The sequence below is a fragment of the Mya arenaria genome, chromosome 5 (assembly GCF_026914265.1).
Source record: "Mya arenaria isolate MELC-2E11 chromosome 5, ASM2691426v1".
NCBI classification, from domain to species: Eukaryota; Metazoa; Mollusca; class Bivalvia; order Myida; family Myidae; genus Mya; species Mya arenaria.
Window position 1 is genome coordinate 43,133,972 of NC_069126.1, and position 25,320 is coordinate 43,159,291.

The 25,320-nt window shown below is 33.2% G+C and overlaps 1 protein-coding gene across 2 annotated transcripts in view; it reads right to left on the reverse strand.

Annotated features, from left to right (window-relative positions):
* The window catches only part of LOC128234529 (hemicentin-1-like), a 101,223-nt gene that overhangs the window by 24,853 nt on the left and 51,050 nt on the right, over positions 1-25,320 (reverse strand). For both annotated transcript variants that reach the window (XR_008260957.1, XM_052948792.1), the window contains exons 6-12: positions 19,581-19,859; positions 16,579-16,869; positions 16,095-16,406; positions 12,516-12,827; positions 11,169-11,279; positions 7,880-7,916; positions 6,178-6,218 (exon numbers count right to left, since the gene is read on the reverse strand). Coding sequence is in view for 1 of the 2 variants with exons in the window: in XM_052948792.1 (XP_052804752.1) it covers positions 6,178-6,218; positions 7,880-7,916; positions 11,169-11,279; positions 12,516-12,827; positions 16,095-16,406; positions 16,579-16,869; positions 19,581-19,859 (1,383 nt within the window). In the remaining variant the exon portion in view is untranslated. The remainder of the gene's footprint in view (positions 1-6,177; positions 6,219-7,879; positions 7,917-11,168; positions 11,280-12,515; positions 12,828-16,094; positions 16,407-16,578; positions 16,870-19,580; positions 19,860-25,320) is intronic.

Sequence of the window (25,320 nt, forward strand, 5' to 3'; positions counted from 1 at the left end):
TGGAAAACCTAGTTTATAGATTTGGATATGCAATTGGGAAGACAGGAGGCTGTGACCATTGGCGCTTAAGTCAAGGCTTTAATTTAGCCAAGCATAGGGTATTTTGAAAAAAAAACTGTTCAAAAAGGTTTAAAAAACTGGAAAACTGTGGTTTTGAGTTCTCTCATTTATGAAATAGTTTAAAGAAATACATTTGCTTGATCTCAAATAGCATTTGTTTGATCTCAAAACTAATAATTGTATATAATCATCTTTTAGTGTTATCATTCTTTCACTAGATGTTATCCTTGTACTGTTTACAGTATCATTGTTTAGTTAATAAGTAAATAAAATGTGAGCAAAAGTGAGTTTAATGACTATATATATATATATATATATGTGTGTTCGCTCTTCACTCGCTCTTCTTTTTTGTTAAATGCAAAACAAATATTTTTATTATTATTTCGCTCTCTCGCCCCATTATTATTTGGAAAAAATCCGATGAACAAGTTATCAATTTGGTGTTGCCTTATTTCGAAATTCATATTGAGTACCACAACTAGATTAAAGAAATTTAAAGCCTTTTCATTATATCAATAACATGCAAAAAATGGACATATTAATTTTTATGGAAATAGTGTGCACATGAAACACCACATTCTTGATTTCTTCCTAATATTAAGATTCATTTATTCCCATAATAATATATCAAAAAAACTTATTGAAACCGCAAATTTAATTATTTGGTAAAATCTTACTAGATTGTTTTAATATATACTCTAGTACACAAGTGATACCGTTTAATTGTAGCTATGTTATCGAACATATAATTTCGATGCTTTTATTGTCAACTTTAAGCACCGAAGCATACCGCACCTATCATTGAAGAGGCTACTTTCCATCAATAACGTCGGTATGTCGACCAATATCGAATCGGCGTAATACGGCTGAAGGAAATTTTGAAAATAATCATGAAATGGCAAAATCAATCATTAATAAATATTTCTTTAAACAATAGCTCCGATGCTTGACGACACTTGTGTACCAATCATTATTACAATGTCTCTTGCATTTTTCAGAAACTCAGCTTATGCATATTCAAACATTTATTGTACTTTGCTTAAAATGGACTGTACACCAGATTGGCACCAAAAAAGTTTCTTTTTTGTAACGAATCTCAGGACAATTATTTAATAAAATGTTTTACTCTTTGATATCATAATTGTAAAAACAAAATACTAAAATGTAAAAAACTACGAAGGCTTATCCTTAACAATCGGAAAATTTAAGCTATCTATACCTAAAAATATAACTTTGTAATATAACGTTATAACATCGACTAGCCAGTCACGCATAGGAATAAATTCTAGTAGGTAGACATACCAAGTAATCTATTTTAATAGAACATACGAAAAAACTGAAATTAATTGCAAACTATGTGGTACTTCAGTTAGTTAGTTTCAATACATTGTACACATCGATATTAAGTTTATGTCAGTTTTCGACAATTTTCTTTTGTTTTCGCTAATTCATCATACGGTGATTAGCCCCTTTAAACTGATTAACACTTTGAAATTTGGTTACAATTTGTGTTTAACGGGTTGAAAAAAATATCAGATTCTTCTAATAAAATGTTTGAAAAAATAAGATTGATGTACAAGCTTGATTACAGGAACTAATGAGGTCAACGGAAAGCAATGACATTACAGGCGAAGACTTTGGCTGCCAAAATTTACTCTTTTTAAATAACCTCTTTAAAAAAAACACTTTCCATTTGATTTGTATGAAATATCATGATTTTGTAGACAATTTATATTGATACCATTCATGTTGTTACAATATACTTACATGAAGGTGAAATGTACATAAGCTACGTAAAATTGAAAATGGTTAATTCTCCAAAATCATCAATCACTTAATATACAAAAGCTTATATCGTCAAAATTTTATATTTGCATAGAATACTAGCTATACACCAGACAAGAATGGAACATCTCGGGGATATTCCTTCGACCCCCCTCATCTTCAGATTTTTACATAATGCGTTATTTTGTTATGGAACTGGAGTGCAAACCGATATAAATATCACACTAAAAACTAATAGAGGGTCTGTCGTGTATACAAAAATATGATTTATAAAGTAGTCATTAATGTAATTACTATTGGCAGAATTCGCGTGTAGCATTCACTTTACACTTTTAAGAATACAATGATATTACAAAACCACGAAGCAAAGTTATGGTCTCGGAAGGATATAAACCAAACACATTAGCGACTCGACAACGCAGTATTAATTTCAATAGTGACCATCGACAGAAGCTTGTGGGGATTTTTTATATTCAAGAAAAACAGAGCTTTTAACAATAACAATAACTGCATAGCTATATTGGTATGTATTTTTGCTTCAAGTAGTATTTAACAAAATATATAGTGGCAAAACACAGTTGATTGTTGTGATTCGCCTACAAGTTTAATAGTTTATACTCAAAAAATGTTCCGGTATATACCGAAGCAAAAATGTGCATGGAGAGTATAGTCGGATGGAAAAAGAGACGGAACAAAGAAAAATAAAATGAAACGAGAGAAAAATGTAAAATCATTTTAAGATATTTTGAATAAAAAATAATGAATTGTATGTATCTTGTTGCTTATAGTCCAGCAGCGGAAGTCGAGAACCTTGCATCGGAGTATATAGAAAATGATTTTGGTGTTTTAAGTAGCTTAGACATCCTAGTTAAGGCATCCATTTGATGGCATCGCGCCATCCTTGGGGAAATCGAGATATTGAAGATGGCGTCAATTTGTACCAAAATCAACAATTGGCTTTTACTTTTGTGTCAGTGCTTTGATTCTAGTGCAAATCTATACTTTTATGGTTTCTGAATATATAACGATGAATTCTAAGATATTTCACACCATATTTAGGCCATCATGGCGTCCAATATGGCCGCCAAAACAAAACAAAACTGCCTGATTCGTTCTATTTTGTTGCAAATACCATTATTTTGGATTGTTTTAATATTTACAATACATGTGTGCAATATCTATTGCAAATAGTAATATAAAGTCACATTTTTTATTGTTTTTCAATTAGGTTATTTAAAGCCTTATTTTCTGTTTGTTTGCTCATTGCAACAAATTTCTTACCCTTGACAGTTGCAAAACATTGTACATGATAACCGCGCATGGTTGCAACGAAGAGTGTTGCATGGACTCTGTGACTCACAGGAACACTCTATCATTTTTAGAACATTACCACGCGCTACTTTTTCCTACATGAAACAAGCATTGACTTCATATATCGTAAATAGAAGAGGCAATATCTAGCATAATGCATGTGCTCTGCTGCAAAGCAGTAGGGAATCATGGACTTTATGCAAAATGCAGATCCAAGTCATTTTCTCTTTCAGCTTTTATGTATAGTATCATGATTAACGCCGTCTTAATAACACAGTCTATTTATAATTTGCATGTTCTACTTTCAAATAATAAGTCTGCAAGAGTCTTATTTAGGTCACTCATGTTGTCTATATTTCTACTTGAAATGTTTCTCTCAGTAGTTTTTCTGATAGCTTACGTAAGGCCCGTATATTTTGTGAAAAGTTTTTCCCGATAACATCTTCAGAACCCCATCGAATGTAGAAACCAACAATTCTACAAGTCCGCTCCCTTTAATTTGAGCTCCCATGCTTCTTACAAAACTCATAAGTGGATGCATTCTCCCTAAACGTAGAACAACATTGCTGTACTGATCTGGGTTTGGCCATATGTCATTAAGAGCTATCCTGTACAGTTGTAAATCTCCCATATATATTGTGTAGTCTTGACCGGACCTGGTGGCTACAAGCTTGGCTTTTCTCAAAGGTTTTTTTGCTTTAATTGTGTCTGGATCAGATGGAGTTTTGGCAATAAAAGGCAAGTATACTGCTTTGTTTTTTTGTCTTCTTGTGTTACCTTGTTCCCAACAATAGTTGCTTGTTATACCCATTGAATTCTGAACACGACTCTGATGCATTTACATTATTAAAAAAAATCAAAACCAATCTTATTTGCTCGTCTTGTAAGATATTGCCATTTTTGCTAATACTTTCAAGGGCATTACTTTCTTTAATGGTGATTTAACTGGCCTTCAGTCAACCTTCTTTGGTCCATTATAATGTTCGACGTTGATTTCAAAATTAATTAGGTTTGCCATATCACTCTTGTCGACACGTCATATCACGTTGCCATCGTCTCCATTATTTTCTTCGGAAGTAGGCTGTGTCACAAGCATTGCAAGAAAATGTGTTGATAATTTCTCATTCTGTGAAGATATGTCCGCATCAAAATTATCCACCTGAACTAATCCATCTGAGCAGTCTGCTATTCCCTGAAGAGTTTCAGGTAAAGTGGCTGCTACTGCTTCTGATTTTTTTGTAAGTTGCAATACCTCGTCATAGGTACAGGGTACTTCAAAAAGGTTTTTTGGTTTACTAGTGCCTTTGAATTTCAAATTTTAACACAGGGTGCTATTGAAAGTGGAGTTGGAAAATTGGTCAAAATACTGGTCACGATGCTCCTAATTAGATATGCTGCTGGAGTGCCATAGAGTTTTGTAGACACATGAGATAAAAATTTCATTACCGTTTGACTCAACTGACTTTTTATTGTTTGTTTCTGCAAACATATGTTATACGTTGTTTTGTCTTTTCTTTCGCGAACGATATGTTTTGGTTCTTTTTTAATCCCTATATCTATATCTAATTCATCGTTGTCGTTGACAACTTTCAACATTGCCGGGCGTTTGCTTTAAATACGACTATACTTTCAACACAAGGTGCTGTTAAAACTAGCAGATCGTCACCAAATCGTTCAGTCAACGAGGCAATACTATATCTTTGGGTCAGTATTACACCTCTTTCACCCTTAAACCTTTCAAAAAGTTCAATTGAATTCCACACAGTCGAAGGATTCTATAACATCAATCAAAAAAGATATTCAAAGGCTAAATCAACATCGCTTTCTTCATTGACAGATTATGAAGACGAACTTGGTGCAGCTTAGTGAATATTTTTGGGTGTGTTTAGCCGTAAAGTCTTCAAGATATATAATTTAAATCAGCAAATCATATAAGCAAACATTGTGAAAGCATAGAAATTTAATAAATGGCTTTCCCGATTGAAAAACACTGTAAACAAAACAAATATACATTATTTTTGATAGTTTTTTTTATCATTTTACAATATTTCCGTGTCCATATTGGACGCCATATTGGCCATGTTATTGCTTTATATGAAATAAATTAAATTATACGTCAAGTAATTATGATCTTATGCGTTGTAAAAAAAAAATGTATTTTATACAGGTTTGTCCATAATTTATTAAATTGCGGTATTCGGGCGGCCATCAAGATTGTTATGGCGGCCATTTTGGACGCCATCTTGGTAAATTTGTGACTATATTTTATTTTTTTCCAATAGATATGGTACACATGTATTGTAAATGTTAAAACAAACCAACATGATGGTTTGCAACAAAAAAGAACGAATAAGACAGTTTTGTTTTGTTTTGGCGGCCATATTGGACGCCATGATGGCCTAAATATGGTGTGAAATATTTTAGAATTCATCGTTATATATTCAGAAACCATAAAAGTATAGATTTGCACTAGAATCAAAGCATGGACACAAAAGTAAAAGCCAACTGTTGATTTTGGTACAAATTGGCGTCCATCTTGGCCGCCATCTTGAATATCTCGATTTCCCCAAGGATGGCGCGAGGCCATCAAACCGATTCCTTAACAAGGGGGTCTAAACTTCTTAAAAGGCTAAAAACATTTTTTATATACTCCGATGCAAGGTTCAGCAAAAATAGCCATTTAGCTGCTGGACTATAAAGTCATAATTGTTTTTAAATATGATGTTTGTGTGCATCACAGAGTGCCCTAATTTAATTGATATATACTATTAATTTACTACTTTAAATTTAATTGTACACATCTTAAAAATAGTTGAATTCGACTTAAAATAATAAAGATGGCAAAAAGGCAATGTATGTAATCTACTGTTAAGTTTTATCAAGTACGTGAACGCATTCCCAGAAACTCAAGACTATTTATACATTCTAAACATCTGAAACAAATCTTAATAGGTGGTGTTCGGAAAAAAGAAGAATTTAACAAAAAGTTATTTTGATATTGTAAAAAAAAATAAAACGTACCAGCATCCCCGTTGATGTAATGAGGAAGAGCATCTTCTCGTCTGGAAAAAGTATGTGAGAAGAAAATATTAAAGAATTAGTTATCACATTGGTTATGACTTGACCCTCATGGCACCTTGAATATATATCATGTGATGTTTTCTGGTGAAAATAAGATAAATATCATTACAATAAAACATTTTAGCAAACCTCATCAACATGAAAAGGAAATGTAAACATTATTCTGTAGAAATTATTTAATCAACAGTAAATTATCATTATTCACTTTTTATATTCATAACAAAGAAAATACAAAGACAATTGTGGCCATTCCAAGCTAATTTAAAAGGTCACAAGAGTTCATTTATCATATTCAGTACTTCCGTGATCACACACAAATGGATAAGAACTGATTTAAACCATAACGTGATAGCCTTCAATACGAAATAACCTAATTAGTAGTATTGTCAGTAGTTATATATATTCCATGAAATTGTTATAAAGCACGAGAGCTATAAAATACGCAGATTTTCTTAAAACGTTATAAAGAGTTTTGCCTTGTTTCATAATGTTTCTGATTATATCAATTAAAGCATTCTTTTAAAGATGATGCAAATCAAACAGACTAAATGAATTTACTTTAAGACGGGGCACACGGTTTAAAAGCAAGTTCTATTTAAATAGTTTGTTGATTAAACATATGTAAATGCGTATGTTACGCTTTTTGACTGAATGCACTTGTGCAATATTGGTATGATATACAAATAATTAACTAATTGGAACCATTTTTTCTGGAAATTATTCCTTTATAACTGAAGTGATTTACAGAAATTGATCACGTGAGAATGTGTACGGCAGGAACAAGTTTTACTATTTTCGTAAAATTCTCACCTCTACTAAAATTCTGGTAAGTAAATATATGAGGAGTGATAACAATAATATTTATGTCGTATTTTCAGGATATCATTGAGAAATCCTGCTTTTTGACATCAATGAAACATTAACCTCAAAGCGCAATTTAAAATATACGTGAAATAACGACGTTCTTTCAACATATTGAGCTTAATATGCTATGTTTTACGAAAAGTAACTGCGTGATGGGTGTAACTTTACAAAAGTTTATTGTTTAGACAAATACTTGTCTTTTGTCATATCTTATTTACATATATAGAAAGTAACTGTATTGATTTCAACGTCATTTGGTTGTGCCGTGGAGCTCTGCCTCACATATTTGTAAATATTACTTCATCAAGCACATTGAATATACCTGAATGAAATTCGGCACGTCAAGGAAACAGGTTATAAAGATTTCTGTGATATATTAAAATGTAAAGTCTATTATTTTAGTGTATAAGTGTACTTTATTCTTGATCCTCGTATGTAGTTTTGTAACTGCTGATCTATTTCATTTTGATAATTTTCTTCATTTCATTTAATTACGTATGGAGAAAACTACTCGCTGAGGTGCTCCAATATCCATCTATGAACATTTGTTTGACGAATTAACTGAGAATACGGTATTGTATCAAAACAAACAAAAAAATAATGATTGTTTTAAACAGCTACAGATGACAACACACTAGTGTCGAATTACCTTTTTGATAAATGTATTTACTACGTTCGAAGAAATTTAAAAAACGCCATTAAAGGTTTGGTTTAGTGTCTTACACATCACCTTGGTAAAATGTAAAGGCTGGGATACCGAAAAAAGCAATGTACTCACTGATTGTCTGCCAATATTTCTCTGTCTTTCTTTTGGCCTGTAATTAAGAAAAGAAATTATCAATTACATGTATTTCAAGTTTAGTCCAGTGTTAATTCTTTCGCATTTAAGTGTTCACGAAAACTATTCGGTGATAACCAATACAAGCCCCACTTTCGTGTTAATCCGTTTTTCATATATCATGTACACAATCGTATGCCATATCATGTTGTAATCTAATTTTTAATATATACGTATATATGTTGATGAGGTATTATTTTAATATAGATTTGAGCGATATTTTCAATGGTTTTGTTGTCATGGCAGCCACAGTTTTGTCTTACGAAGAAATAAAACCACATGCCAATTTGCTTTATGTGTCTCTATCATATATGAGTGGTATTTTCACGTTTTCTTGTTGCTAAAGCAGCAACTATTTTTTTGTTAGAAAAAAGATAAACGTACATAAATCCATAAATGCCCTCTAAATACGAACTGACTTTCATGAATGTATTTTTATATACTTTTTTGAGTTATTCAACGAACAATTAAACAAATGTAGTTTTCACTACTTTCGTTGCCATTGCAACCACAATTTTTTTCTCACAAAAAAAACATGTGTTATTGCCTTAGGACCGTATATTCATTACAAAGTAGTATTTATCATCATTGCATACATTTAAGTTACAGCATAATCCAGTAAAAATGTTGTTTATGACTACTTTAGTTGTCATAGAAACCACAATTAATGTATTGTTAAATAACCTAACAGTCTTCTTTCTACATACCAAGTTAAATAACCTAGGTTGCATACTTATTGCGTTATTGTAGCGGAGTGTACGGATGAAGGGGAAGGGGAAACGTATAATCCACTCCGATGACGGAAAGTAGATAACTTATGAATCAGAAAATGGGTACAGTCCCCTTAACTTGTACCATGCTTTAGGACTTTTTCTTGTTCATTGATAAATGTCATTTCATGTTACTGGTATGCATAGCTCTCACCATGCAATAAGTAACGTACTGATAGAATGCAGATATTTTGAGCGCTCGTTGTGTATTAGGAACTAGGGTAGTTGTTGTATTTAGTAAATATTACTTATATAACATCGTTATCATTATTTATTATAGCAATTCAAAAAGGACAAGCTCAATCCTGGTTAAAGGTACAATTCCTTCTTTGCCCTTGTCATATGACATACAACAGTTACACAGCAGGTATGAGACAGAAATTCAAAGGACACTCACGGTTAAATGTGTTTTCGACCTTGGCCAAGTTCAAGTAATCACGACTTTATAGCGATTTTATACGGCAGTTGTAGGACAAAATAGGTGTCTTGCAACCAAATATATGTCTCTTTGATGTCACGGTATAATCATTTTGTAATCATCGTACTCATCAATTTAATTCACATTATTATAATTATGTAGTTCATTTAGCTACTTTTTGTGTGTTTTTCTATAAAAATCATGTTGCTCTTTACACCATAGTTGTGGACATAAATAAATACGGAAAATATCACAATTACGCTGTTTAGGGTTAGAAATATAGTACATTATGGTACGAGGGTGAAAGTTTAGCGTCATTGCGCTCGTAAATTTAGGTTTTTGACATTGGTCTTAAAAACCAACAATCAAGCTTTCACCTATACAAATATAGCAATAATAAAGAAACTGTTCATCATATATCAATTACTAGTTACTAAAACGTTCATGGTTGCATAGTTTCACCCTTTTGTAATTTGGGTGGTTGCTATATATATCTTAAAGTTTCATTTAAGATATATTTTATATTTTTCTGCTGACTGATATGATTTGAAACAAGAGATGTTTGTCAAACATTATGCCTCCCCCCGCCCCCTGAGCGCCATGATGTCAGAATTATATGGACAATTGAATGAAATATGCAAGGACCGAAATGAAAGCTGATTTGTCACTGACATCGGATGCCGTTGAGGCAGTTTTGACCATTCAAAGTATGAGGAAAGAGTGTGTTATGAGTGTGTTATGACCATGATCCATGGTCACCAAAAATCTAAATGTCAAGTTCGAGGGCCATGGATGCAGGCATTGTCAAGTTATCACAGAGACAAGCTGTTTTCGTTCAAGGGCACTGCGACCTTGAACTTTGACCCGATGACCCCTAAAATCATAAGGGGTCATCTACAGACCAGACACAAACCCATGTCAAGTTTGAGGGCCATAGGTGCAGGCATTGTCGAGTTGCACTCGAACAACATTTTCGCATTTAAAGTCACTGTGACATTGACCTTTGACCCGATGACTCCTAAAATCAGGTCTGGCCCAACTTTTATGTCAAGTTTGATGATCATAGGTTCAGGCAATGTTAAGATATCATTTGGAGAAGATTTGGTTTTTTTTTTTTTTTTGTTAAAGGTAACTGTGACATTGACCTTTGGTCCGATGACCGCCAAGGTCAAAAGGGGTCATCTACTGGCCAGGTCCAACCTTCATGTCAAGTTTGATGACCAAATGTCCGGAATTGTCGAGTTTGCTTTCAAGGTCTCTGTGACCTTGACCTTTGACCCCAAAAATCAATAGGGGTCATATACTAGTCAGGCCAAACCTCCAAGTCAAGTTTGAGGGCCATGCGTGCTGGCATTGATGAGTTATCACTCGGACAAACTTTTATCATTCAAGGTCACTCTGACCTTGACCATTGACCCAATGACCCCTTAAATCAATTGGGGGCATCTAATGGTCAGGCCCAACCTTCAACTCAAGTTTGAGGGCCATGGGTGCAGGCATTGTCGATTTTTACTCAGATAACCTTTTACCATTAAAGGTGACTGTGACCTTGATCTTTGACCCGATGAGCTTCAAAATCAATAGGGATCATCTACTGGGCAGGCTCAACCTTCATGTTAAGTTTATTGACCATACGTTTAGAAATTTTTGAGTTATCACTCGGTCAACCTGTGGACTACCGACGGACCGACCGACCGACTGACCTACCGACATGTGCAATGCAGTATACCCCTCTTCTTCGAAAGGGGCATAATAAGAGCCTGACGTAAAACTCATAACTTAAACGTGCTTTTTCTTTCACCGATGCACCAAATGTACAGTTTGTTATGGCAACCGTATGGATGTTAAATTATCATTTGGATACCATACAACCAGGTAATGTGGCTTTGCAGATTATAACTGCATTGTAATGATAGTAATATTAAAAACGTTTTTATAGCTGGCGAAAACTTAATTTTTAATTCAATAGTAAACTTTGCCATTTTTTCAAGCCATTAAGTTAACTAATGTGTGAAGGAAAACGTTTAATTTAATTATTTACCGATTTTTCTGAATTTCATTACGCCCAAAATAACGCCCCCAACAATCAACATTGCGAAAATGACACCTCCGATTGATCCTCCAATTACAGCAGCTGATGGACCCATTAGATCTTAAAAACAAACAAACAAAAAACGTGTATATATTCGCAACAATAGACAAAACAAAAACGTATCTTATCAACAAAACCAAATAACTACAGGAACTAGCTCAGCAGTCAAAACGTCACAATCAGCTTCTTGGATGCCGCAAAGAAAAGAGTACCAACAAGAAACTCATTCCTGCAAGACAACCAACAAAGGAAACATAATTTTTAAGAATTCGTTATTAATAAACGTCAGAGTTACCACGACATGTTATTGATAGCAAGTTAATTGAAATGCTTAATGAAAAATCGTTCAGAAATGTAATTAACTATAAGGAAAAGATAAAAACGCGTAGTAAATAAATATCAGAAAATATTTCCTATATCACGACGTATATTACGTGTAAGTCATTGCAATACATTAATTAAGTTATCTTTTGTCGCAAATGACATATTTAAGTTCAAAGAATTTATGTTTGCATGTATTATATTCAAATATTTATTATCGATTATTATGTTTGTATTCTAAACTTAAAAATGTGTTGTATAATGATTGATTGATTGGTTGTTGATCACGTGATATTATCAATGCATGCTTAAGATGTAAAAATATATCATCACTGTAAGAACGTCTTGGTAGTCTAGAGGTTAAGGTATTGATTATCTAAAGGTATTGTTTCGTAACTTAACCAGCGTTGGTTCGCACCCCTCTAAAACCAACATACTTCTTTAAATGTATTTTTTATGCAATTTCAATATCGTAAAATAAATTAATGATACAATTAGTGTTGTTTATATGCAAAACTGGGAATACTATTTAAACCCAACACGTTAAAAACGCAAATCATTTGATCTGCGATATCGTAGGGTAAAACAATGATAAAATTAGTGTTTTTAGATGGAAAACTGGGAAAAATAATGAAACCATCATATAATTGTTTACACTATCCATTAAATGACCTTCACATCACAGATTTCGATTGGAGCAAAGAAATATCGAAAAAGAAAAACACACCTATTATGACTGAAAATAACGCATAATTGATACTCTCTAAAGTGATTGAAAATACAAATAGCACGGACAGAGCTGAGTTACGTTACTTCCGGCTACTTTATGTATACGATAAAGTAGCCTTTTTGGATGAAAAACGTATAGCTATTTACGATACATGTAATAAATAAATATAACAGTCTTGAATTCAGGAACGTTAGTTGACATAGTGGTGAATTTAATTCTATGGAATATAGAGCTGTATTACTTACTAACAAGATGCACCAATGTTGTAAATGTTGCGTTGATTGTCATGGAATTCCCTTCGGCATTAGAAGCAAAAAGTTCCACATAGTACTGCTTTTCAGGTTGCAATTTGTTAATGGTAAAGTTTATGCTTTTTTCGAGTTCGTTATGAGAAATATTCACTTGAGTTATGGTTGCGAGTTCAATCATTGTTCCATACGATAAATGAAATGTTTGACTTAAACCGTTATTAAATCCAGGTATCCATGTTAGTATTGCTTGTGTTTCTCCGATAGACTCCTCAATTACATGGAATTCCGTCGGTGGATCTGGTGGTCCTGAAACATATGTTAAACACTGTGTTTTTCTTCTAAATATTATTAATAATGGTATTATGGAACTGGAATGGTCGTAGAAAAGGAATGGACTTTAACTTTTTATTTCATATTTAACATTTAGAATGTGAATGTACGTAAAGTTGTTATATACTCACATTAATAAAGCTGCATACAATAATATAATTGTGTTTGGACTTATACTCTACCATTGTTAGGGAAATGCTTTCTAACATAACTTATATATTGTATGCGTATTAAGTGTGGTGGCATTTCTCGTTTTGCTTCATTTGATTTTAGTTCAGTTTCTTCATAAAAAATCCACAAACTCAATTTACACTTCTTCTTTCTTTAATGTAAACATTTGAAACTTATTTTAAATCAAACAATATTTCCTAATGCATACACTTGATATATTTGGGAATAATTGCTCTATGGCAAAGTAAAGTATTCAGTGCCCTGTTTTATAAAATTCGTTCAAATGCTTCGTGATGTTTAAAGTTCGTACGAATGAATTCGCAGAGAACTGCAGATATTAAAAGGTTTATCTAAAGTTTACGTTCGCGAGAAAATTGCATGCAGCGCTAGCGATCAATTCTTATTTATTTTTTATTAAATCTTTTCGATTGAAGATAAGCAGTATCTTTTGCATTTGTGGTTTTGTTCTTAAAGAAGTGTAACCGACAACATCTGTTAGTCTTAAATGATAGTTGATTTTTGTAACATCGGATATATTTAGTTAAATGACGTCAATATTGAAATAAACAATGACGTCATAACTTCTTACGTGTTGTGCATTATGAGCATCATGCCTTATCAATAAAATGACTAGGCGAATGTAAATATTAAGCATTTTAGTAAAAAACGTACTCCAATTTTTCGTTGATCTACAAAGTTTAACTTCAACCGAATGGATGCCGTCGTTTGAAATTCGTCATATAATCACGAATAATTGATGAGGTGAAATTCGGACGTTTTAATCGTTCACCTTAGGCAATGTGAAAATTGCCTAGAAGTTACGGTTGAATATGAATAGTACACTATGGCGCTTCCCAAGGTATATTTGGTAGAAAAGTCTATTTACTTTAGGGTGGGTTCCGGGGATAAAACTTTGTAGACCTTTAAAAAATCGCGACCGATAGAAGGTAATTTGGTAAATCACTGGGTATAATATATCAAGTATTGTTGAAGTGCAAAACATTGTTTCTTTATCAACCACTGACAATCAATTTTAGTTCCATGATTGACCCGTTTTTGTTAAATTGAAAGGGTATGGTTTGAATAAGACATGTATTATGTAATTATTTATTTAAAAACATTATGAATATTGGTGGATTTTTCTTCCTAAAAGTTATATTGCTCGTAAATTATTATGTATTCGTATTTATGTTCTCCACTTACTTTTGTATCATATTTTGCTCCTAATATCATATCAAATCTGAGCTCTGCCGGAGCATATACGCCGTGATTGGTGCATGCATTTGACTGGATCCTGGATTTTTGGTGGGATTTACAAAGTATAAGACGCGCAGTGACTTACAGGGTAATCTCGACATCAACATTTCGATTACAGTTGAAAAGATTTGAAAATACAGCTGTATATTTTGTCTTGACGCCGTTATGTGTTCGCCTTTTGTTGTTAAAATACAAAACCGCCGCCGCATTATTATTAAGTATTTTTTTATTGAATGCCTGTTTATATCAGATCAGATTAACCAAGTCTAACTTGATTAATTTTTCCAATTCTATATCAAGCTCTATTAATAGTTCTTCCTTCTAAAGATAAAGACAAATAGATAAATAACACTAAGAGTGAAATGGCAATATTATTCAAAATAAAGCGTCTTGAAGAACCTTCGTATTTCACAGCCGATTGAAAATGAAAATGATAATAGAAACTACAATTACCAGTTATAAGCAAGTAATAACCTACCAGATGCTACTTAAGTAGTATGTGTTCACCAAGTATTAATAAATACTTATTTATTCTTAAGCTATTCATTATTTAACGGTTTTAAGATAATTTTGGGTTTTCAAACTTATTACATAAAAGAACTTTTTATTGTCGCTAGCTTTTTCACGTGATCGTTACTGAGACAATAGTTCGTTGACCTGTTCAACAGTGCGTTTACCGAAATTCGTTAACTGTTTGTAGAAAAAGAATATGTATTCTGATTCTGGATATGAAGCACACCAGACGTAAGCATAGTACGCTAAGTATAAAGCAGTAATTTACATTTATAATGCAATACACTAGGGGTTGGTATTACACTGTTAAAAAAAAGAAATTCCATCGCGGACCGAGATATACTTTTCCTTAAAAAAGTTATAACTTAGTAATCTATAATTTATTGTTGTGTACTATTGTGTTAGTCTTAGTGTATATCTTATTATTTTCGCCCTAGATTTTGAAAATGTCCGCCATAAATTTGTCTGGTTCTCGCAATGTCGCAATAAAGTATTTTATATTTACGTTTCTTTTCAAAAAACTCGACATGGCAAAACTCAGCCATCATATTAATGACTTCATTTAAATAATCTAGATAATCTAGAATTCGTGAAGTGAAGTATTGATTATGTCACGGCTGTATCTAGCAAGAGTGTAGATTAATGCGCGGGGAGAGCTTTATAAACTCTGAGAAACAAACAGTGTAATTTACTGATTTTTCGGTCCCAACGTTTGCTCATTTAGTTTTTGGGATTTATGCTGTACCGTAACTATATTTTGAAAAATGTTTATCAATATATGTGACCTCATATGCATTTTATCTTGGTGTTTTTTAGATAAAACACATGAACTGATTATCTGTAAATGTCATCAAACGAACTTGTCAAAGTTAATTACATAAAGCTATCACAGAAGGAATGAACACCTAACAAGGCATAAAGCGTTTCACTGCAAGTTTCAAAAGGGACCGGGCACTAACTATTGTGTGTCAATGTGGAATATACAGGTGTATATCTGCTCCTGTATACTGAGCCACAATCCTTTGAAATAACATGAGTAGTGTAAGTGCAAAACAGTTAAGGTACATGCGAAAATGTTCATGGACGCGACAGGAAGCGACATGACGGACGTTACTCCTGTGTAGTATTCAGATAGGGGTACTAATACCTACACCCAGAGCGTTAAGTAATTACTTTTTTGTACGGAATACTTATAGATCACATTCCATTTTTTTCGCTTTGACTGTAAAAAGTTATATCATTTATGTCAGAAAAGTACCAAACCATACAATATATATTGCAGCATCTTAATTAGTGACTTACCAGCTGGTTTTAGATAAATTTCCTCGACTAGCTTCTTGCCAATGCCATTGCTAACCGAAATACTGTACAGGCCGTAATCACTAGTATCGATATCCAAAATGGTCAAATTACTAGACAACCCTGTTGTTTTTATTTCATACTTTCCGGGGAGATTTGATAACAGAGCACAAGTTGTCTTGCATCTTTTCCAGACAAACTGTGACGGATGAGGGACCGGATACGCAAACACAGTGTACTTCAGTGCCGCATGTTCGTGTTGTAGGGCTGTAAAGTTCAACTGAATATTCTCGCCAGAAGGGCGCCTTGGACTGCCTGGAAATAATTTCTTTTATTACAGTATGATTTCACTTCTATGAACATAATTTGTTTCTCAAAGTATTATAGAATTTATGTTTTGTGTGTTTTGATGAGCATTTATGTTTCAATTCTATTTATTGACTTGAGTGGTTTGTTAAGTTTTCTCATCAATGTGTATTTTACTTACATGTAACAAGCACCCTCAAATCTTTTTTCGAAGGGGTGTCGTTATTAAACTCATTGCTGCCATCGCATGTGTAAAGCCCAGTATCCCAGCATGTTAGGTTTGAAATGGTGTATTCCAGCTGTGTTGAATTATCGACGGATTTCCTTATTTTACCGTCCATTCGAATATTGATGGTTGACTGAGGATTGCTATCCACCATGCATATAAACATCGCGTTGCTGTTCTCTGCTTTTGTAACGTTAAATGTTCCAATGTGCTCAGTTACGTGAAAGTCACTTACGATAGATTCATCTGGAAAACACCTTAGATCGTTGACAATAATGGATTCTAAGAACTAAAATGAACAAATTGTATATAATCATTTTGAGTCTGAAATCCACCGTCTCCTGCTCTTTTGAACGCGGCAACTATACTTAATGTGTGAAACATTGAACGCAGATACTGGGTACATTTCGGTACGCCTAAATTTGGTACACACAATTGGAGACGAGTTCAATCATTGTGAACATAATTGTTTTCTTCTCTTATCGCATTACCTTAGGAATGCATATTACATATAATATATTAAGCATAACAGCTATGATAATAATAGATAACATCGTCGTTCTACAGTGAACCTTTACAAGCGTGTTGTCTTGTGAAGTTGTGTGTATCTTGTTTATCTTGTATATTGTGTTTTTCGCCAAATCCAGTGTGCATTTGAAACTGATATAGGCGGATTTTTAGGCTAACGGGCCCATTTTTATATGAACCAATAGTTTTCCATCAAAGCAAATACTTATACAATTAGTATATGTAGCAAGATAACATAACGATAAGAGATAGAAGCATGATTTAGATCAAACAGATGCCTATAAAATAGTATAAGTCATTTTCCTTATCAAGTTATCTTTGAAAACGAGGTATGCTCTCCGATATGGTACCCATTCGAAAAAGAAAGAGTAGATTGAAAAATAAATAACTTTTAATTTGCGTTTTACTACAAGTTACGCATACGGCACAGATGATGGTTGTGGACAGAAGTACTATCATCAACACTTTAAATAATGTTAAGAATAGTTGTGTAATGTAATTTTGATATCATTCGTGTCATTTTTTAAATTAAATCAGTCACAGTAAGCCATATTCCTCGCCGATAAAAATATAGAAGAGTCTCCCAAACTTTTAGCACAAATTTGCATGTACGGTATTTCTTCAAAACAAGATTACGAGTTAGTATATCGCCGCATTAACATCTTTTGACATGCATTAAAGCATAAAATCAACAATCTTGTCGGCACACACGCAGTCTCAGATATGTTTCCCTGTTTATAAAAAGCTCGAAGTGGTCTCCCCGTTTGAAAAGGCGTGGAATGTTTATTTAAGAACTCCTTGTTCATAAGCATTAAGCAAACTTGCTGCAAGTTTCATCATTGTTAATATCTTTCAATTGTTTTCCATTGATCAATTTCATCATCGATAGTAGTCTTTCGGTATCTTTATCTACGTTGTTACGCAAACGATTTCCGCTTGTTTGTACAATTTGTTCTTTGAAAAGTCGGGAAGTGTGCATATTAAGCAGGTGAAGGCCACGTGATGAGCGAAGATAAATATTGCGACTATGTTTTTAAACTTATTGGGACTTACTGGGTATACTAACCCTGATTATTTCAAATTGGAATAATAAGAAAAATAAAGGTGTCCTCTATAAGCGATCTGATACATCAGTCAGAACGATTCAATGCGTTTTATCAATCCTTTGTTAGTTGTTGAAAATTCTCCTTTTATCTGGTACTTGTATCATCTGATGTCTAGCCCCTTAACTGTTTGATACAAGAAAAAAGGTGGCAAAAGAATATTCTGCAGAGAAACATAAGTTTAAACATAAACAAAGTACAAGTCTTCTTAAGATACATATTGCCAGATAGTTCCTGTTCAATGCACTGTGGAATTTGAAATCAATTTCTCAAAGATGCTCCGGACATGGTATAATATAAACAAAAGGCAGAAAATCAAAAACAATACAGAGAAATAATTCCTGTGCACTGCATTTTTCCTAAATGTAATATATATGTGCTTGAGGTATAAAGTTATTTTTTTCAAACTTGAGTATCAACCAAATGGTAAAGGAGAGCTAATGTATTCGAAGTGTTATTCATATCCATTTAAAAGTAAAAGTAAATGTATAGACAAGCATACTGTAAACATGAAATGGGTAATAATTCAGCAATGAAGCTAAAAGTATGTTTATTTAGCACTGCAAGTATCAATATTGTCCTCTATCAATGCTTTAAGTTTCATTAAATTACCATCATAAGTCATTTATATTATTAATTGGACAATGGTGTGCCGGAAAGACGGAGGAACGAAAACATATATATATATATATATATATATATATATATATATATATATATATATATATATATATATATATATATATATGTTATTAAGTGTTGTATGAATGTTTCGAATATTTTACTGAGTTAGTTTGTTAGACATATATTGTCTTTAAGTTCCATATGTATAGATAAAATGCTGAATTGGGAATTTAGAATGTTACGTCTTATTTACATTTCACCCACTTGATTACTCTTCGATCAGACATATAACATAGTATTACATAACCTTGATTTTTTAAACACACGCATCAGGAAAACTGGGTTGACAAATTAGCCTCAATTATTAAGATCTAGCGATATTTGACCTAGTGACGTAATGTATGACCATGCAAAACCCAATTTTAAAAATGGATTCAGACATACAGACCGGAAAATTTGATGACAAATGGCTGGACATTTTTAGTAATGGATGGTGTAAAATGTTATTAGGACGTTTGACACGATTTACCAAACATCTAAGTTACACAACGTAATAATGACGAAGTTTTGATAATGGAAATACTATGAGGTTAAAATGTTAGCAAGCGGTAGTCAATAAACGAAGAGTAACGAGCAAAAAACATTATATATGATAACCTATCTTTTCACGTGAGTTCACGATAAACGAAACCTTTTACATACACTGAACATTAAGGTGCATGGTTCCGCTATGATTTCCAGTCTGGGTGGCCGATCCAGTGGGCGTCATCTGGTTCGTGGCGGTACACGTATACATTCCGTCGTCTGATTTCTGCACAGAGCTGATACTTACAATCTGGCTGGTCCATTTCATAAGGTCAACTGATCGCGTCCAGACAATGGATGTCTTGGAAGGGTTACCACGGATAAACGGACATTGATAGTTTAAGACATTGTCCTTCAATATGGAATGGGTCCGAGGAAGTTGTACTTGAGGTCCAACTACAAAAGCAGAAATGGAATAATCAGAAATTGTATCCGGTATACTAATATAATTTTTTTAAATTGGTTTTTATACTATCCATTTTTATTATGTGAGACATCAACTTCCAAAACGGCGGAAAGAAAGTTTGAATGGCAAATTTCAAATGTTTAAAGTTAAATGTCAAATAATGTTTGAAGAAGCATACAAATGCTTATTCCGAAATTGTTTTCTTTCTTTAGCCACCAATTTTATTTAAGGTCTCCTGTTGGAGTTTGACAAAGGCAAACTTGAGAATATGCTTATGAGACAAAATTAGGGGAATCACACAATATTTGTAAAACAATCAAATATTTGAATTTTGAACAGACAAAACATATATTTATGTTTTCAGTTCTAGATTATATACATACTTAAAATTAAAACAAATCTAAAATTATGATATTGTAAAAACAGCTCTCCAATCGGTACAATTTCTTTAATGGAGAATCCCACAATTAATTTCCAAAAATAAAAGCCAACAATTAGAAATAAAAACAAGTGATGACTTAAAAAGTTGAAGATAACATCAGAAATTTCCATGATATAGCAGCTGCTGGGATAAATAAAGTTGGGAAGTAATATTATTATCATATTATTGATAATTAATTTTTTAGTGTAGATAAATCCATTAAAAATAATGTAAGATGTAGCTTTATTTCTGCTATTCCATCGGCATTTTCAGTTGCGTACAATCTACAGCAGGTTCATTATAAACAAATGCGTCAGATGTATGCTCTTATTATTCGTTTGAACCAAATCCATATTAAACCTTACAAATTAAGAAAAAGTTTTGTGTGATGACGCCTTACTTGGCCATGGTGAGGGTATTTATGCATGTCCTCTATAGCGAATTCGTGTGGGGGTGATCAATAAATACACCTCGCCTCCATCACCTATATCTTTCAAATAAACTTTCAATTTCTATGGCAAAAACAATGAAAATACGATAAGCTTAAAATGCACCATTTCGGACAAGACATTGTAAAATAGAAATCAGGGGGAGTACCCCAAACCCTTTTCCTTGCCAACATTTTAAACCATGTATTATTCGGTTCGGAGTGATGGTTGTGCCCCGAAATTACGCCTCTAACGTCCATTCCTGGATCTTCCCTTGGTTATTGTAACTAGATTGTTTAGTCATAATTACCTTAATGGGTTTTATGACATCGAAATTAACAATTCTATGTGAAATTAAACTAATTTTTCCCGTTATACATCTGAACAAAACTGGTAAAATTGTTTTCTCTTTGGTACCGAAATTTGCATAAGCAAAATACATTTACAGTTTGAAAAAAACTCGTTACAGTGGAGAGCAAACCAACGTAGGTACAGTAAATAAAAAAACATAGTCATCCGAGAGCAAATCCACACGCCCGCAAGGACTCATACTAAGGTGATAATTTATTTAATCGTTTTTTTTTAACTATTAAAGCATCACGTTGTCAATCAAATTATAATGCTACAGCCTTTAACTGAATCGCGTTTTATTAGTAACGAATTTTAAAATTGTGGACTTCAAAGACAATATTTGATCAAATATCAACATTAATTGAAACATTCCAGTCATTAATATCTTAGCTTTAACACTTATTTTAATTTGCCATAGTTTATTTTGTCATTATAAAAAAGCAGTAAACATTGATTTTTACAGTCATCCAAATTTAATCCAAGGTGTAAAAGAAATATTCAATTTTAGAAAGATAATATAATTATAGTTAATGTGGAAAACTGAGGGAAACTGATATAAGCATTGTTTTGTTACGCCTTTTGATATTTAAGCCGTTTCGAAAAAGTTAAGATATCATGTTTCATGAGTAAACTTGAAACCATAGCCCTCGTGAAGTAGAAGGAAACAAATCTGTTTTTGACATCAAAGGGCGCAAGTTTGGAAAGTTATACGGAGCAGGTAAGGTATACGGAGCAGGACGGAAACTCTCGACCAGAAACAGCCCATCATTGTCCCTTTTCTAAAAACTATTTCAGAAGTTTATGGAAATTATCGACATTGTTTGCGCAGAATACTTATAATATGAAAGACTCGTATTATGACGAAGTGCGTCATACTATGTAATATTCATCCTGATGCTTGCTGACATTTGTCATTCATTTTGAATATTGGAAATCTAAGCAAGGAAAGGTAGTTAGTCCGAAACTACGCTAAAATAAGGAAAATGAAAGTTTTGCAAGATGGCCAAAACACTCATTAAGGATGCAATACCTTTCCAAAATATTAAGATAAAACTAAGAGAAAACAAACAGCTCAAATGGAAGAGAAAATTAAGTAAACCGTAACGTAATTTAAAGCTCAATCATAAAATTTAATAAATCATAAAAAGCTATGTTTATGTTCCTCATATGCTTTGTAAAAAAAGTATGTTCTTATTATTTAACGTTTACCTATTCATTTTACTCAATCTCAAAAAGATAAAAAGTTTAACGTCCGATCGAAAAGAAATGGCGGCTTTTATGTAATAAAATATGTAAAAACTCGAAGGACTACAAAAATCGGTTGCAGAAATATTGGTATATTTCAAATTAAATGATTACATGTAGATGTACTACATTACAAATATAATATTTGTAATGTAGTACATCTACAAGTAATCATTTAATTGCTAATGAAACTTTTGTGACTAATTAGTTCGAACAATAATTTTTGCATTTAATGCATTAAAATTACCCCTCCCTCTTGAAACAGATCATTCCCCCGTAAAATGCCCCTAAATCTAAACTTCTACAAGCGGTACAGAGTAGAAATCCTCTGAGGGAGTCGACGGACGCAGGAAGCGTGACACGAGTTACTTTATTGTAGATTCGGATATACACTCGGACTCAGAGGTGCACAAGGAAAGACCTGGGAGAGGTAGCAAGTAATATGGTTGAACAATTTAGGAAACAGCTATCGATTGACCTGAAAGATGAATCCACCAATATTGTCGACAGTAAAATTAACGAACTGAAAACACTTAAAAGATTGTATCGCCAACGAGGTAAGAAACGAACTGGAACAATATGGCCGTCTGTCCATGTTAGAGATTCATGGTATTCAAGGGGATACAGGCGACCAACAGGAGAAAGTCACGGCCAAAATTATGAATCATGCCAATAAGTTGAACCCGGATCTGACACCTGCAAACATCGACAAAGCCCACAGACTATGCCGATTCAGCACTGATTTAACTAGAATGTAATAGTTTAATTCACCAGTTCAAAAAGGGAGAAAAACAATCTTCAACGCCAAAAAATTCAATGGTGATCGAATTTTTGTCCCTGACTCTCTGACAAAGTTTAGGCAGTAATTAGCATATGAGGCCCGGAAGTTAAAACGCGAAGGATCCCTCATAAATACATGGGTCTCCGGAGGCATCGTACAAGGCATCATGACTGTAGCCGGTTTGGACAAGAAAATCCAGATTAGAAATACGAACGCTTTGAAGGCTGTGCTTGATGCTCAACTTCCCCTATACTTGTCCCCGATCTTCCCGTGTGTCCAGCCGCCACGTCCAGCTGAACTTTCTGACAAACTCTTATAACCATTATGTTTGTTGTTTCCTTAAAGTGACCTTGATAATAATATGTTTACCGTTGATAGGCAAAATGAATATGCATGTACACATTTGACACTTATTTTAAGGCAATATCCTACCTTTATCTGGCATTCCTGTTGAAAGATAAACTAGGTGTGGATACTGCAAATGCATTCTTTAAATTTTATCTCGAGTTGTCAATGAACGTACTTGCAGTCCCTTCACTGTATGATATATAATTCCCCGTTTCCCATATAAGTTTGTAATCAGATAAATCCATCACTGGCATATTCATTGATATGTATCCATAAAAGCCGAACACATAAGTGCGAATGTCAATGTAAAGTACATGTACAGTAGTCTAAATATATAAGGACATGCAAAACGTTTTATTTATGTGCTCTATACTGTCTTCATAAACACTGAAAGGTTACTCAATAATAATTTCGAAAGTACATATTTATTTCATAAAAGCTTGCTAAAAATACATTTACAAAAGCAAACTTTAATATGATTAAGCAATATTTTTCTTCAGTGATTGTTCGTGCTAAGCTAAGTCCTGTATAGCGGAACGTGTTAAATTAAGCCATGTTGGCGAATTATTTGTTTTATTGAAATGGAACATTACTTAAAAGTAGATCTTTATTAAAGTCCCTTACTGGATAGCGAAATATCCATCAAATTGCCATTTTAACTTATTATATATCGACCAGAGATATTACTTACTTTAAACAAATAATAGTGTTTGCATTTCCTATAAACATAAAGAGTTGAATTTTACCGGAAGAATCGCGATTTTTGACACGGTCAGCTAGCTGATCCTGCTATTTATTAATTGAGTATGTAATTGTTCGACCAGCTTAGCAGAGTAAGCCGTAAATAAACCATCGTGCTTATTTAAAGTTTGAAACATGTATCTGTTCACTTTTTCTCAGTTCTTATACAAGTGAGTCAGCTTAAAGAGATTAACTACGACTATTTAAATACCTGAACTTCCTTCACTCTGTGAAATTACATTCGCTAATGTTGACTGAAGGCTCTCTTGTTATGCATTACATTGTTTATCTGTTAAAAGAGAACCGGTTCTGTTTACCCACTGTTCTTGACAGGATACTGTACCTATTCAATGTTTTTGCTTATTCCTTCCATTTGTTATGTTTCTTTAGATATGTGCAGCCATTCCCCCTTTGTTTAAATGTTGAAATCCCCACAGTTTAGCTTGCCATGTACCTGATGCAGTTCATTTAACCAAATGGGTAATGATTTGATGTCATGGCGGGCAGCTGTGGGTTTATTGTAGACAGTTGTTGAATGCGCGTTTAACCTAGTATTCATTATATTTGAAATGTTGTTTGCTACGAAGATGCGCAAATCTAGTGAATCGTTGTGAATATCAAATTCATGCTCTTTTACACAGCATATTAATTACTACTCTTATTTTGTCAATATCAGTTAAGCGATTGTCACAGTTGCAAATACGTTTACAGGGGCAGTTACTCTCATGGAAATAAGTTATTAGACTAATGTAAGGCCACTGCACTAAGAATTGTTAACGGCCGTTTGGGAGCGGACTTTGGCGTCGGCAATTATACATGTTTCAATACAAATGGCTCAAGTGTTATCGATTACTTAATACTTAATGAACATAATTTTAATCTTGTTGATAAGTTTGAGGTTGGTCATTTCAATGATTTCAGTGATCATGCCCCATTGTCTTTTGATATTGCGTGCAATACACATGTAATTAAAGAAATACCACGCCTAAGTGAATATCTAAAATGAAGTGATGAAGAAAAGGACGCATTCAGAAATGGATTAATTGCTAGAACTGTTGATTTTAACAATTTAGTTCAAAATTGTGATGTACAAAATGTTATTTATGTTGACTTTATGGTGAATACTTTTACAGATA